We start from the raw sequence: 12,834 nt of genomic DNA, 5'->3' as shown, positions 1-12,834 counted from the left end.
CAGCAGCAGGTTGTTAAACTACAGGCATCACCGTCCTCCTTGCTGGAGGGCAGGGCTCATGGCCAGCACCGCTGCTCCACACGGCTCCTGCTCATCCCGCAGGTGTTTGACAGTGCTCTCTCCTCGGCATCCTGGTATGACCAGCAGTGCAATTTTTGGAGTCTCATTATGCTGACCTAGTTTGTTCCCCACTTTACCAGCCTAAAATCCCATAGCCCTCTCTGCACAGCAGTGTCATTAAAGTCTTGCTGAATTCAGGAAGCTGCCGCTTGCCTGCAAGTTCCCATCCCTTTTCATTAGGGAGATGAGCAGACCAGTAAAAAGAAGGACTTAGGTCTCATTCCTTTGCCATTTGTCCAGGGCCCAAAAAGAAAAGGAACTGTGAATAGGAAATTACTTCTGCAAATCAGGGCACCTCATGCAGGAGTGGGACAAATCACCCTCATGCATCTCCAAGGAGTCTCTAAGGAAAAGAGCATGGAAGCTCAGCAGCAAAGGACAGGAGAAGCTTCATCAAGCAGCCATTGCTTCCTGTCACTCTCCCTTTCAACTAAAAACGAAGCTTCCTTACAACAAGGCGGCATCACAGACCTTATTTCATTATGGTGACACGGAGCAACAGTCCCTGAGGATGAGAACAAACATTTTTCCCAACCTGCAGGAGCAGCCCCCGCAGCCCGTGATTTGGGTCCCCGGGTAGCGGGGCACCGACGCACAGCAAACAAGCAGACGGCTTCGCTCTGCTTCGTTGTTCTATTTATGTCACCTCTGCTCTCAAATCATCTCATCCCGCAGCCGCTCAGAAGCACAAAAGTGAACATATCATTTGTTTCACCCTCAAAACGTATTGCCAAAGGGTAACCCACATCTCCCCTGTGTTTCCTAGTCCTCTGCATTATGTTTTTTAATGCTTTTTCTCACACCAGAACAAAGTACCGCTGCGCAAGAAAAGACCACTTGGTCCAGCACGCCTGTCCCCTTGGGGTTTATCTTTTCATAGCAAGTGTTTCTCCGCTGTGCACTTCAATACCCTGTTTCCCTCACTGAAAAATCTGTCTCAAACTCATTTTCATGCTGTTTACTTTGATGGTGTTATTTAGCAAATTATTCCATATGTTGCCCATTACATTTTAAGCTAAGTATTTCTTTCCAAAAATCCAGATTACCATTCCTTTCAAACTAGTAAATTAGACTCTGGGGTTTTTGAGATTATTTTTTCCCTCTTTAAAACACAGAGGTAAATATTTTATTTTTCCTATTTCTTCCTAGGGAAAGGTAACCTAACCGAAAAGGGCACACAAAATACTATGTTATCATTTCAGTGATATAATCTGTACAACATGAAATGTTACTGCATATGATTTGTGTTCCAGTTCCTTGTTGATTTATCCAAAAACACAGTTTGACTATTTTCTTATAGTCTTTCTCTTCAGAACTACCAAGCTCGAAAGGGTAGATTACTTCAAAGCCAGTACACATGTGCCCTCAGGTTTGTTGTTCCATAATTTGTAGCTTTGCATTTATCAAAATCCCTTTTGACTGTTACATGACACACTTTCCTGTCTCTAGTCATTTTTAATCTCCCTATTTTTTAGTATCAATTGCACACAGAAAGCTGACGCACGGCTGTTACGGGTATTCATGCCAACGTCCATAACTTTACCAAAGCTGTTGAGGAATGTTAACTACCCATGGAAATTATGGAAAGCAGATAATACCCAACTGCTGTCTTTTTGCAATATACCCAAGATTACTGGAAAAGTAATTTGGTTTCAGTTAAGGTTCATGCATCCACCTTCACTTATGCACTTGCTATTACTAAACAAATAAAAGTTTTATGGGAACTACTACTTAGGCATTTAAAAGATAAGTATTTATCTTTAATGAACAAATCTTTACTTTTTACTCTGGTAGTATTATGATCTATAATAAAAATCATCACTTACCAATAATTATAATCTCTACGTATTGGTCACCGAGCAAGAACTTTCCAACTTGAACATTCTCTCCTTTAAACCACAGTATTGTTACTCAAGTGAATCAAACACCACTTTTGCAATTATTTCTTGAACCATTAGTGGAATTGCAGAAGATGTAAATGCTTCCGAATAATGAGTTGTATCAACATCCTTCTTGATAATTGCCATTAGCATTTTGTTTATCTCAAAGCCTTTCCTCCTTAGAAGAGCCTTTTGTATCAATGCAAGACAAACGGTAGCAATCCTGCACTACGATGCTCCAGGATATTCCACACACTTCAGCAGCTTCCCTGGTGTGAATGTGAGTAAGTTTTATTCTTCAAATGAAAAAAATAATTGAAGAATTTTTGGAAGAAGGTTATATTGATGGAGAGGGTACTACAATGGGATCTTCAGAATCTTTTTAATTTCATCTTTTATGTAAGTATCACTGCAATTCTATTCATTGTATTACCATAATGATGTTAATTACTTGCAAATGCTAATAGAAATGATTTTCACAAAAGTATTGTCACCTATTTATTAATATTCTTTTGAACATTCCCAGGCTCAACAATTTGGCCAACTAATTGTCAGCATAAAGCATGTTTTTAAAAATAGATTGGTAGTTTTTTAATTGCTTTTATGAAGATGATGATCAATGGACTGCTATTTCTAATCAAAGTTACCTTTCTGTGTCCCGTCTAATCAGTCTTTGAAACAATTCCTAAGTGTTTGTAAGGCTAATTTTTGATACATTTTCACTATCAAACAAATGAGCTGGTTCTGGGTTCTGGTTATGTCACATGAAAGTGTTTCGTGATAATTTACCTTAAATCAGTGAGATGAATTTGTTGACGACAACTCTAATCTCCACACTGAAACAAGACCAGGTTTGGTATGAAGTGGCTGGACACTTCACTAGTGTTAAAGAATTCCTGTTTAGAGTATTGCCATATAATGTGAGGCAAACTTATCCCCCCCTTCATAAAAGTCCAGTCAAAGAAAGAAAATTAACTGGTTAAGATGACACAGGCAGCTATGGCAAAGTCACACACGGAACAAAGTCCAATTTCATTTGGATCTTCTCCCACAATCACCTTTCTTGAAGGTCAAGAAAAACATACTTTTGCAGCTAAGTAAAACAGCTAATTGTGGACGCATCTGTATCCATTACAGTTGGCTACAGTTGGCCAACAGTGCTACTACTAATATCACTTACATGAAAAAAATTAAGTATCTGAGACAGATGAATAGTTAACCAATACCATTGTGTCAGCATTCAGAGAAATATCTAATGCATCTATCCCCATAACATTAAATAAAATAAAAAAAACAGGATCATATAAAAAAAATCTCAAATGTGTTTTAAATCATGATCAGTCCCCATCTACAGAAAACAGGCTCACCTCCAGTAAACAAGCACAGCAATGAGAAGAATGAGGCACACGAAGGTCAGTGCTGAGACCACAATGAGCGGGATGATCCATTCCATTTTTCCAGGAGAAGGTCTTGTGGCCATGCTGGAGCTGTTCTTGTCAGCTGGGTATTAAACACATAATAAAAATAATCACTACGTGGAGAAAATGGAATTTCTCTATTGAAGATGTGTCAGCAAAACAAAGCAATTTGTCCATTTTACATGATATGAGTAAACACTTGGAGCAAAGACCTTCTAATTGCAGGGTGAGACTCCCATTTTTCTGCAGTCTGAGATATTACAGCATGAAAGTGTGCTGTATATTACCACGTATAATTTGGATTACAGTCTCACACACAATCTCAGGACTGCTTTGTCCAAGCACCTATTATCAGATGTGGAGCTGAATCACTCCACTACAACAACAAAGTAAATGCTTTTCTTGGTCATCAGTGCTTGAAGGTAAATGCACCCTGTTTCTCAACACTCCAGGACAACTCCGTTTGCAAAGCTCAATGTCATACTTCGCTTCAAAAATACATTTCTTGGTAACTCATAAAAAAAAAAAACCTCAACATGTTGGGTGTCATGTCACATCTCCTGCTAAATTGTTACAATCTGGTGAGTTACTGCCTATGACAGCACTTTTTGGCATATGGATTGTCAAGATGGATGGACGAATGGATAGTATCTGCTCTAACTGACAGAAGAAATCATTACTGTGCAGGTTTTAAGCAAAATTAAAGTATGGTTACTATCCTGAGGACTAACTCCATTTCACTAACTGCATGACTCTAACACCTTGTTAAAATTACTGTGACATGCATAATGTCTAGAGGTTCTTCAGTACTGGTGTACATTGTATATATATTTTATTTCAAAAGACATCTCATTTGTGCAAAGTCAGGTAGACTTGAAGAATGAAAGTTTTTGGAAAGAAATGTAGAAAAGAAACACAGAAGCAAATTCTGCATTTTATTCATGTTACCTAACAAACAGGCAGCAGTTGATCAATACCTGTTACAGGATGTAATGGGAAAGCATTAGTGTAAACAGCTTCAAATCTGAACAGACTGAAACGTACACACTTGATTTCCACTTATTAGCCCATGCGAGTCTTGCCTTACCAACGTGCTTCCTTGTCCTTGTTCTGTATTGTATTATCACATCTTCTGAAACTGCTGCAAATCCAACCAGAAGAACATAATTGCCTTTTCACTATAGGCAGGCAAAACACAGATAATTGGAAGTCACCAGATGTCACATAATATGAAGTCATACTCTATTTTAATAGCATTTAGATTATACTCCTCCATAGGCAGGAGTAAAATTCAACTAACATGGTAGTAAAGGTTAATTGTAAATGCTTTTGCCTGACTGCTGAAAACAGAGCAAGGCTGAAGGCTGCTGCAAGCCCAGCAAGAAATCTTTCTAGTTTTAAGAATTAGGCTGATGGAGGTAGTGCCCTTTAGCAGGCAGCCTAAATGAGGTACTAATCAGAGGGATGTTTGGGGGGAATGAGCGTGCACGGAGTATAGAACTGATCAAAAGAGAGATAGGTAGTCACTTATCTTCAACTTTAGCAAAAAAAGCTACTGAGGTTACCAACATGGCAAACTTTTCAGAAAAGGCACATGCTGCTTTACTTAGAGCATACAGGGAGCCTCTGCAGCATACTAATAGCATCCAACTTACCATTTTAAGACAGGGCTTTGATTTCCTTGACTAGCAAAGAGTAAGGAAAAGAATGGTCCCAAAATTAGAACAAAGACTTATTGTCTGTATTTGCAAAATTTGCAGAAATCATGAGCCCTAAGACATCAGTTTTTATCAATGCATTTCAAATCATTTAATAGGATGAAAAATTAAGCTGGTGAGGTAAGTGTTACTAATCAGAGTGGTAAAAGGGACAAAGTAAAGCCGTACAATGCAATTAAACCTACTTGGGGAGCCAAAGAGCCTCACCACCCTGAATAGATGTGCCCCCATACATCTATTACAGCACTGCTTCATATTTCTCCAAGGGCAGTATTCTATTCAATTTCACCTCCACAGATTTGAACACAAAACATATGCTTCTGGTTGCATGGAAAGAAAATTAAATTCCACTGTAAGCACAGCATGGGTTTCATTCCCTATGCACACTATTATATTCTGCAATGCTCAGGATGTTCCCCTGACTTCGTCTGCTGTGGAGAACACACTTTTCCAAGCCTGCCAACTCCCTATACGACAGATGTGAGGATAAGAAAGTGCTCAGTATGTCGAGTGCCAGAATCCACACATGCTGGTGGCTGACTCCAAAATTCCAGTTGGGAATGGCCAAGCGGTGAAGTGTCTCAGACAGAGGCCATTCCTGCACTGGCTAGGAAGTCTCAGGTGCTTTTCTCTGCTAGAGAAATGTGTTAAGAGAGCTCAAACAAACCAACGCCAACGAATGTTGTACTAGACTGACAGCTGAGGCTGGAAGACCAGAGTGGTGCAGCTGCAGTGCTGGCAGGTGTCTCTTGGGTGCCATGGCAGAAGAGCCTAAGAAAGGTAGCACCCTGGTTAAGGAGCAAAAGAGCGGAGGAAAACACACACACAAAGAGAGCTGGGCCTTTCTATCTTCCTATGCTCGTATGTGAACAGATATTGTAAAAAAAAGTAATCAGCGTTGCACTCTCTTTTCCAAGCAAGAATGTTGAGCCTCCTTACTGCCAACAGCCTATTTTGTAACTGTGGCCACCACACACACTACTGTGGTAGGAAAGCGCTTAAAAAATGGACAAGGAAAGTTCCATTTTGCTAAAAAATGGAACCTTTTCAGAGGCATATGCCATCATTGAGCTAATTCAGTTTGCCTTTTACTAGCTTGGAATTTATCCTTGTAGAAGTGATAAAAAGGACTGCAGCATATCTGTTTCAGGAGAAACTGCACCACACTAGTCCCAGCACTGCTAAATCCACTCCTGCATGTTGAAAAATCCAGAGCTGTCATTATACCCGTGAATCACTCATTCGACAGTCCCATCTAGCCCAATCCCTGGCACCACGAGTATTAGAGACCACTGAGACAGCAGAGTCTGCTTTGGTAGTGAAGCCCATGACCAAAGGCGAGGGCACGAAAGAGGCACCCAACAGCTGCAGAAACCCACTGTCTTCCTGGGTATTTTTTGATAATTGGTGTCTGAGAATAGAAGTCTGTTTATTTCCCACAAGTAACATCGCTTGCTATAATAGACAACGGTAGCTATACCTTACAACCTACCTAGTTTTCTACTCAAAAGTTCCCTTTATCATCCCTTGACATCTCACAGTTCGGGCTGTTGCACCGTTAACATAAAACCACGGCCCTGCAAATGCTGCCAACACCAGGAGAAACCCTCTCTGCAGAGGGTCTCAGGCAGCCGGCCACTTGAAGAACGGCACCTGCTCATCTTTCCTTCACTAAATGAAATAACTGACCGATACAAAGCTACCAATTAATTCCAAAAATAATGCCAGTCATATTATTTAACTACAAAAGGCTTTTTGTTTTTTTTTTTGGTCTTTTTTATAAAACGCTCTCATCTTTGATATAAGTTGACATTGGGGTGCAGCCATTTTTCCCCCCTATTTCTTTAAAGGCATTTCTGCAGCACACTCGTGGTTAGCAGTCGTGTACAATTGCTTTTGGCTGTTTCATGAACAGATGCCAACAAGGTTTAATCCTGGTGTCAGATAACTGAGATTCACACTGTTTACACAGCCCAAATCTTCTCAATAATCCACTTCTTTTATTTACAAGTCGCTTTGGTGTTTGTTCCTAACTTGCCATGTGAAGCAGCTCAAGTGGCACATGAAAATACAGCTTAATAATCCTTGCCACGTATGCAGAAAGAAAGAATTACACAGATGTTTAATTATCTTAATGAGGTTATCCCCAAAAGGCTTTTCTAACCTCAGACCTGGCAAAGACGGTTCTAAAAACCGAAATTCACTCTAGGCTAATGGCATATTGCAGGTCTGGAATTTAAAACGCACATCATGACCTCTCTGCACAAACCGACGGGAGCGTCAGCGTGAGTGGGTACACGCTGAGCGACGGCAGAACCCAGCAGCAGCCCAGAGCAAACCCACGTCTCCGCTGTCCACCTTCCCAGCTCGAGACTTGGGCAAAAGTCCCAACCAGAAACATGTTACCTTGCTCACAACAGTATCTGGGAAGCACATTTATTGTCCCCGACTGAACACCAAGGATCTGCTTAACTGTATGGCCCAAAAACCCATAATTCAGTGGGGGAATATGTGCTGTAGGCTGCTGAAGCTGAATCAAATGTCCTTTTTTTTTTTTTTTTTTTTTTTCCTTTTCCTTCTCTTCTTTTTTATTTTTTTGCAGAGCATCCTTCTAACTGCAGTTTTCCTCATTTTCAGGTTTCAGAGGCCGGACAGCGCGGAGCGGCTGCGTGTGTATCAGTTGCAGATCAAAGATACAATCAGTCTAATGTGGGCAACAAAACAGAGAAAGGGATGAGCAGGAAAATGAAAGAGGGGGATGCAAGCAAGCGCCCAGTGATAGGAGAAAATCATTAGTGCTAGCTGATACTAGCAGACAAGAAGAGGCCAAAGCCATTTGGAAAATAATGACATGGCCTCAGGAGAGGTGTGTGTATGTGCGTGTGAAATAAGCAGTAAAAGAAAATGAGCCTTGCTGTACTAATTGGCCTCACACTTTCCCCATAATTCCTCATGTGTTCCCTGTTCTCCTCTAATCATCCGCGCTCATGAGTACTTCCCCATTCAGTTATCTCCTTACAACTGCTAATTTGATGCTCTATAATTAATTTTACAAGTGTACATTGTTATGAAACAATTTTCTACTCTGTAAAATGATTAAACTTTCTCCTCGCAAAAACATTTTTGAAAGACTGACAGCTTTTTAAAAAAACGCCTTCCTGGAGAAATGATGCATCCAAAAAAGTTTCGGCCTTCCATGGGACATAATAAGCTGCAGTAGTTTCTTTCTGCTCATTTTGGAAGCAACCTTGACCTTCTGTCATCTGTCTTGACGCTCAGGAATGATTTCAGACACTTTTGGCAATGGCCTCTTAGCTTGGTGAGTTGTTGCTCCCATTCCAGGCTCCCTTTGCAGTGCAGAATGCTGAAGGCCCTTGCTCATGGGAGCACAGGCCTTGCTTATACCTGGGGTTGCAGGGAAGTCAGATACCTGCATAAGCTATGTCTGGTCTGGTCTGTTAGCATGAATAATGAATTTTCACATTACTTTGGAAAGGGTAATCTGCGGGAATTAGTCTTAAGCTTCACACTAGTGTTTGGCTGACAACCAGAGCTACAGGCCTGGGTTTTGCTGGCAGGTGCCTTCAGTAGCCAAGGCCCAGCCCTGGGGAAAGCTCCTTCTGCTGCATTCACAGGCCCTTCTCGCGGGGACAGCTCTCCTGCCAGGCCTTACTCAGGCCGATTTAATGTAGCATTTGGGCAAATTCCTGGGAAAGCAGGTGCCCGAGTGGTAAAGATGCAAAGAGGAGAAGGATTTCCCTCCAAGACTTGGAAGGACAAGATCCTCACGCTTAGTGCAAAGCAATTCTGATTGGAAGCCTCTTTCCCTGAAACCTATGAGAAAAAATCTCAAAGTGTTCCCAGACAGACCTGAAACACTGACCGGACAAGGAGCCACCACATCTGTAAACAGTCTAACTTTTCCTCTCCTCGACTTCCAGGTGGGAATAAAACTCTACCCTGGGGGCAATGGCTCTTTTCTAAATATCTTCTCCCAGTCCCTTGGTTCCAAGCTCAACAGCCTGGCAAAACTGGGAGAGTTTCTCTGGGAACCTGAAAATATGTTACCGTTCCTTCCTAACATACCGGACGCTCCACCAAAGATTTAGCCACGATGTAAACGAGAGCAGCTTGGGTGAAGCAGGCAGCCCTCACACTTATGTTTTCCCCCAGCAGGCACGTGCAGGGCACTTCAGGTTTCACTTCCTACAAATGGAAGCCTGAGGCTTTTTGACACAGCAGTCTTACGAAGTTGTCCTCCATCTCTCCATGCAAGTATGAAAAAAACCTCATTGCAGAGGCAAGACTGATTGCCTTTGCATGCAGCCTTCGAGCCTCCATGCTGGAGGGCAGCTTGCCGGTGAGCAGAGCTCATTAAAGAGTCTCTCTATTAGGAGGTAAAGATGCATTGAACCACTTCCAGTGATAGCTTCTTATATGCTAAAAGAAAATTGAAATCTCTACAAAGTTGATTTTGTGGAAAAAAATTCACAATAGCCTGGAACTACTTCTGGGCAGTATTAACAACATGGGTTGTTGGGTTAATGTTAACATGGGTTAATGTTAACATGGGTATTAACAATCGATCTAATAACAAAATCTTCACTGGCCAAGCAGATAGAGCTACCCTTTCTTCCTTCAATTTACATTAAACTGAGAATAAACCATCAGGGCCATTTGCTAGGGCTTATACAAGGGACATGGAATTTGGGTCATCTGCGAAACTGGGGCATGAGAAACAGTGAAGCAGAAGGCAAGAAGAGCCGAAGAAAATATTCAAGAGGCAGGTTTGCCCAGACAGATCAAACTGTCGGGGTTTGAACTTACATGGTGTTGAATGCTTCCCCTCCACATTGCAATGCAGAGCTAGGACAAGTTCCCTTCCTCCTGATACGAAGCTGACTAGGGTGAGAGGCATGTTGAAAGCTGCTTGTCAGGCATTTCAGACCGCATACAGTGGGAATACCCGACTTTGAAGAAAATTTCCAGGTGAAAAGCAAGAAAAACACAAGGGTATTAAAAAAAATGAGGAAAACGTGCAGTGTGGGTTGCTTGGCTTCATCACTGTTAATCTGGTCTCTTATTGAACAGTTATGATTCACAGCAGTAGTCAGGTCAGTTTAGCTTTGTTTTTTTTTTGAAATTGATACTGAACCACACCTGAAAGCACAATGTCTGCATTTGACTGTTAGTAAATGTGAGGAGAAATAAATACTAGTGTTTTTCCACAGTGTTTTAACTCTGGAAGAGCTTGGTTGGAAAAATAAAATGACAAAACACCCTCTAGATTAGCAAAATAAATACCAACAGACAAAGAAAAAAAAGAACAAAATAAAAAGAATTACGCTATCTTATCGAAGCTGCAATAGTACACTCAAACTTGCTGTTTCTAAATCTCAGTCCTCTTTCTGCAAACAAATTCATATGAATGTAGCCCATTTGTTCCACTGTAGTTAAAAGATTTGTTTTCCTTGCAGGTGCCTGGTGGGCAGAAACATGTGCATATGGCCTGGACTTTCTGCACAGCAAGTTGGGAACACCACCAGACATCTGTTTGCATAGGTCTGAGCAGCAAATCCCAGACCTGCTGGACTTACTGCACACCCCGGACACCTGTGCGTGCTTCCGAAAGGTCATATTCACTGTGCACAAACCGAGCAGCTGGCACCGACACGCCGCGTTGACATGTGCAGGAGAAACACTAATACAGGACAAATGTAGGATACCCATGAATCCTGCCCGACCACAGTTTCTTCACAGGAAGAAAAAAAAAAAAAAAAAAAAAAAAGCAAGCAGTAAGTGCAAGAGGTGCCTGGTCTTGCAAGATCAGAGCATGCTGGTTTTGTGGTGAGAAATTAGCCAGCAATGATCCCATATTTGGGAGAATATATCAAAGTGAAATCAGGGAGAATCCTGCAGATAAACTAAATTAGCTTATAACATACATAGCAACCTTCCCATTAAGCACCAGCTAGGCACAGCGACTGCTGCTCCAAATTAATTTCACAGCTGCAGTCTGCCACATTCCCCTTTCTTGTTTTTTAAACAGAATTCCTCATGCAGCTCATTGGGGGTTAACGTTGCTCTGGTACCAAGCACAGGTAGCAAGCATCTTTCTCCCCAAATTAAAAGATGTTCCTCTCCCCTCTCCTCCCCACAGCAACCATTTTGTGGACTGTGCCCTGCAATGACCTGCCTGTTGGGCACGACTGGGACTGCTTCTCCTGGAAATCAGTCATTTGGTCCATGCAATCACTCGACAGCCTTATGCTGGGCAGAGGCAGTTTCCCAGAGGTCACTCACCTGGGTTGATGGTGATGAATTTGTTATCTGAGGGGTATTCCTGGGGAAAGCGGTCCTCCTTTGGAAGAGGTTTCCTTGTCGGCTCTGGTCTGCGTGGGCTCTTGCCCGGGTAAAGTTCGTCGGTGAAGGCTGGCGGCACTTGGGTGGAGGGGAGAGGCGAGGGCTGAGGCTCTGCTGGAGCAGAAGTCTCCTCCGTGGGATGTCCATCTGTTGGGGCAACGTGTGGGCTTTGCTCTTGACCTGATATGGTTTTATTTCCTTCCTCCCCAGCAGTCCTATTGGGGGCACTGGTGGCTTGCGGCGGCTCCGTGCTGTTTCGCACGTCCGCGGCGGCCTCCGTGGCTCTGCTCTTCTCCTTCTTCTCCGCGTCCTTCTCTTCCTCTTCCTCGTGCTCCCTCTCCCCATCCTCGCTTTCGCTCTTCTCGTCCTTCTCTCCCTCCTCCGCTCCCTCGCCGTCCTTGGTGAGCGCCGCGTCCCGCTCGGGCCCCGGCGAGGCCGCCGCCTCGGTGGCAGTCACCACTGGCCGGCCCGGCTGCTTGCTGGGGGCGGCCGCCGCGGGCAGGCGCGTGGGCCACACGCTGCTGGGGAAGGAGGAGATGCCGCTGCCGCTGAAGCCCAGCCCCGCCAGCAAGGTGCTGGTCACCACCGAGGCCACGGTGGCCTGGCTGCCGCTCGAGGAGGGCCCCATGCCCGTGGCCATGGACACGAAGGAGAAGGGGAGGCCGGCGGAGGTCCACGTGGAGGAGCCGGAGCTGATGGGCGCCATGTCGGCTGAGGAGGCCGGCGAGGCCGTGGGCTTGAGGGGAGGGAAGGGGAAAAAGAACAGAGCGGAGAGCATCAGTAGCAGCAGGGACCCCGACACTCAGCCTGGGCTTTCGCGCGCCCGCTGTGCCACTCGGCAGCCTCGCCAAGGGAGAAAAGCGGCCGTGTGCCCAAGAACACCAACCCAGAAGAAGCACAAGCCACCCAGTCACGAGGCAAGCGGTGATGGGAGGAAACGGCCCCGCGTTTGCCATTTGAGTGATCATTATAATCACAGTGTCTTTAGCCTTATCTTCACTTTACCGCAGGGCTTTCTCCACCCACATTGCTGGCTACTCATGAGCAACGCTTCGTCTCAGGGTGGGGGGGAATTTGAGAATGTTTAACGAGTTTGGCAGTATTACTCACTCTCTACTCCTCAGAAGTTTAAAAATAAGGTGTTACATAAGCATCATCCAAAAATATGAGCTGTGTTGCTCGAGCTGGTGGGCCTGTTCCTCAAGGCAGCTCTGGGACTTCCCACGCACGTTACTAGGGCCTCGAACGGTATTATTTTTATTTTCTAAGAGTTTTCTGGGAGCTTATCTTCCAAGATCAGCACTTGTTAGAGAAGACCTGTTGCAGGTCCAACTG

The 12,834-nt window shown here is 43.7% G+C and overlaps 1 protein-coding gene across 1 annotated transcript in view; it reads right to left on the bottom strand.

The window, feature by feature from the left end:
* The window catches only part of PTPRG (protein tyrosine phosphatase receptor type G), a 375,249-nt gene that overhangs the window by 58,997 nt on the left and 303,418 nt on the right, over positions 1 to 12,834 (bottom strand). Inside the window, exons 12-13 of the mRNA XM_088528261.1 lie at positions 11,440 to 12,235; positions 3,368 to 3,500 (exon numbers count right to left, since the gene is read on the bottom strand). Coding sequence (XP_088384387.1) covers positions 3,368 to 3,500; positions 11,440 to 12,235 — 929 coding nt within the window. The remainder of the gene's footprint in view (positions 1 to 3,367; positions 3,501 to 11,439; positions 12,236 to 12,834) is intronic.

This window comes from Tinamus guttatus, unplaced genomic scaffold (assembly GCF_059628265.1).
Source record: "Tinamus guttatus ecotype Peru unplaced genomic scaffold, ASM5962826v1 Tinamus_guttatus_pri_ptg000307l, whole genome shotgun sequence".
NCBI lineage: Eukaryota > Metazoa > Chordata > Aves > Tinamiformes > Tinamidae > Tinamus > Tinamus guttatus.
This window is presented reverse-complemented; position numbering and strand designations above follow the sequence as displayed.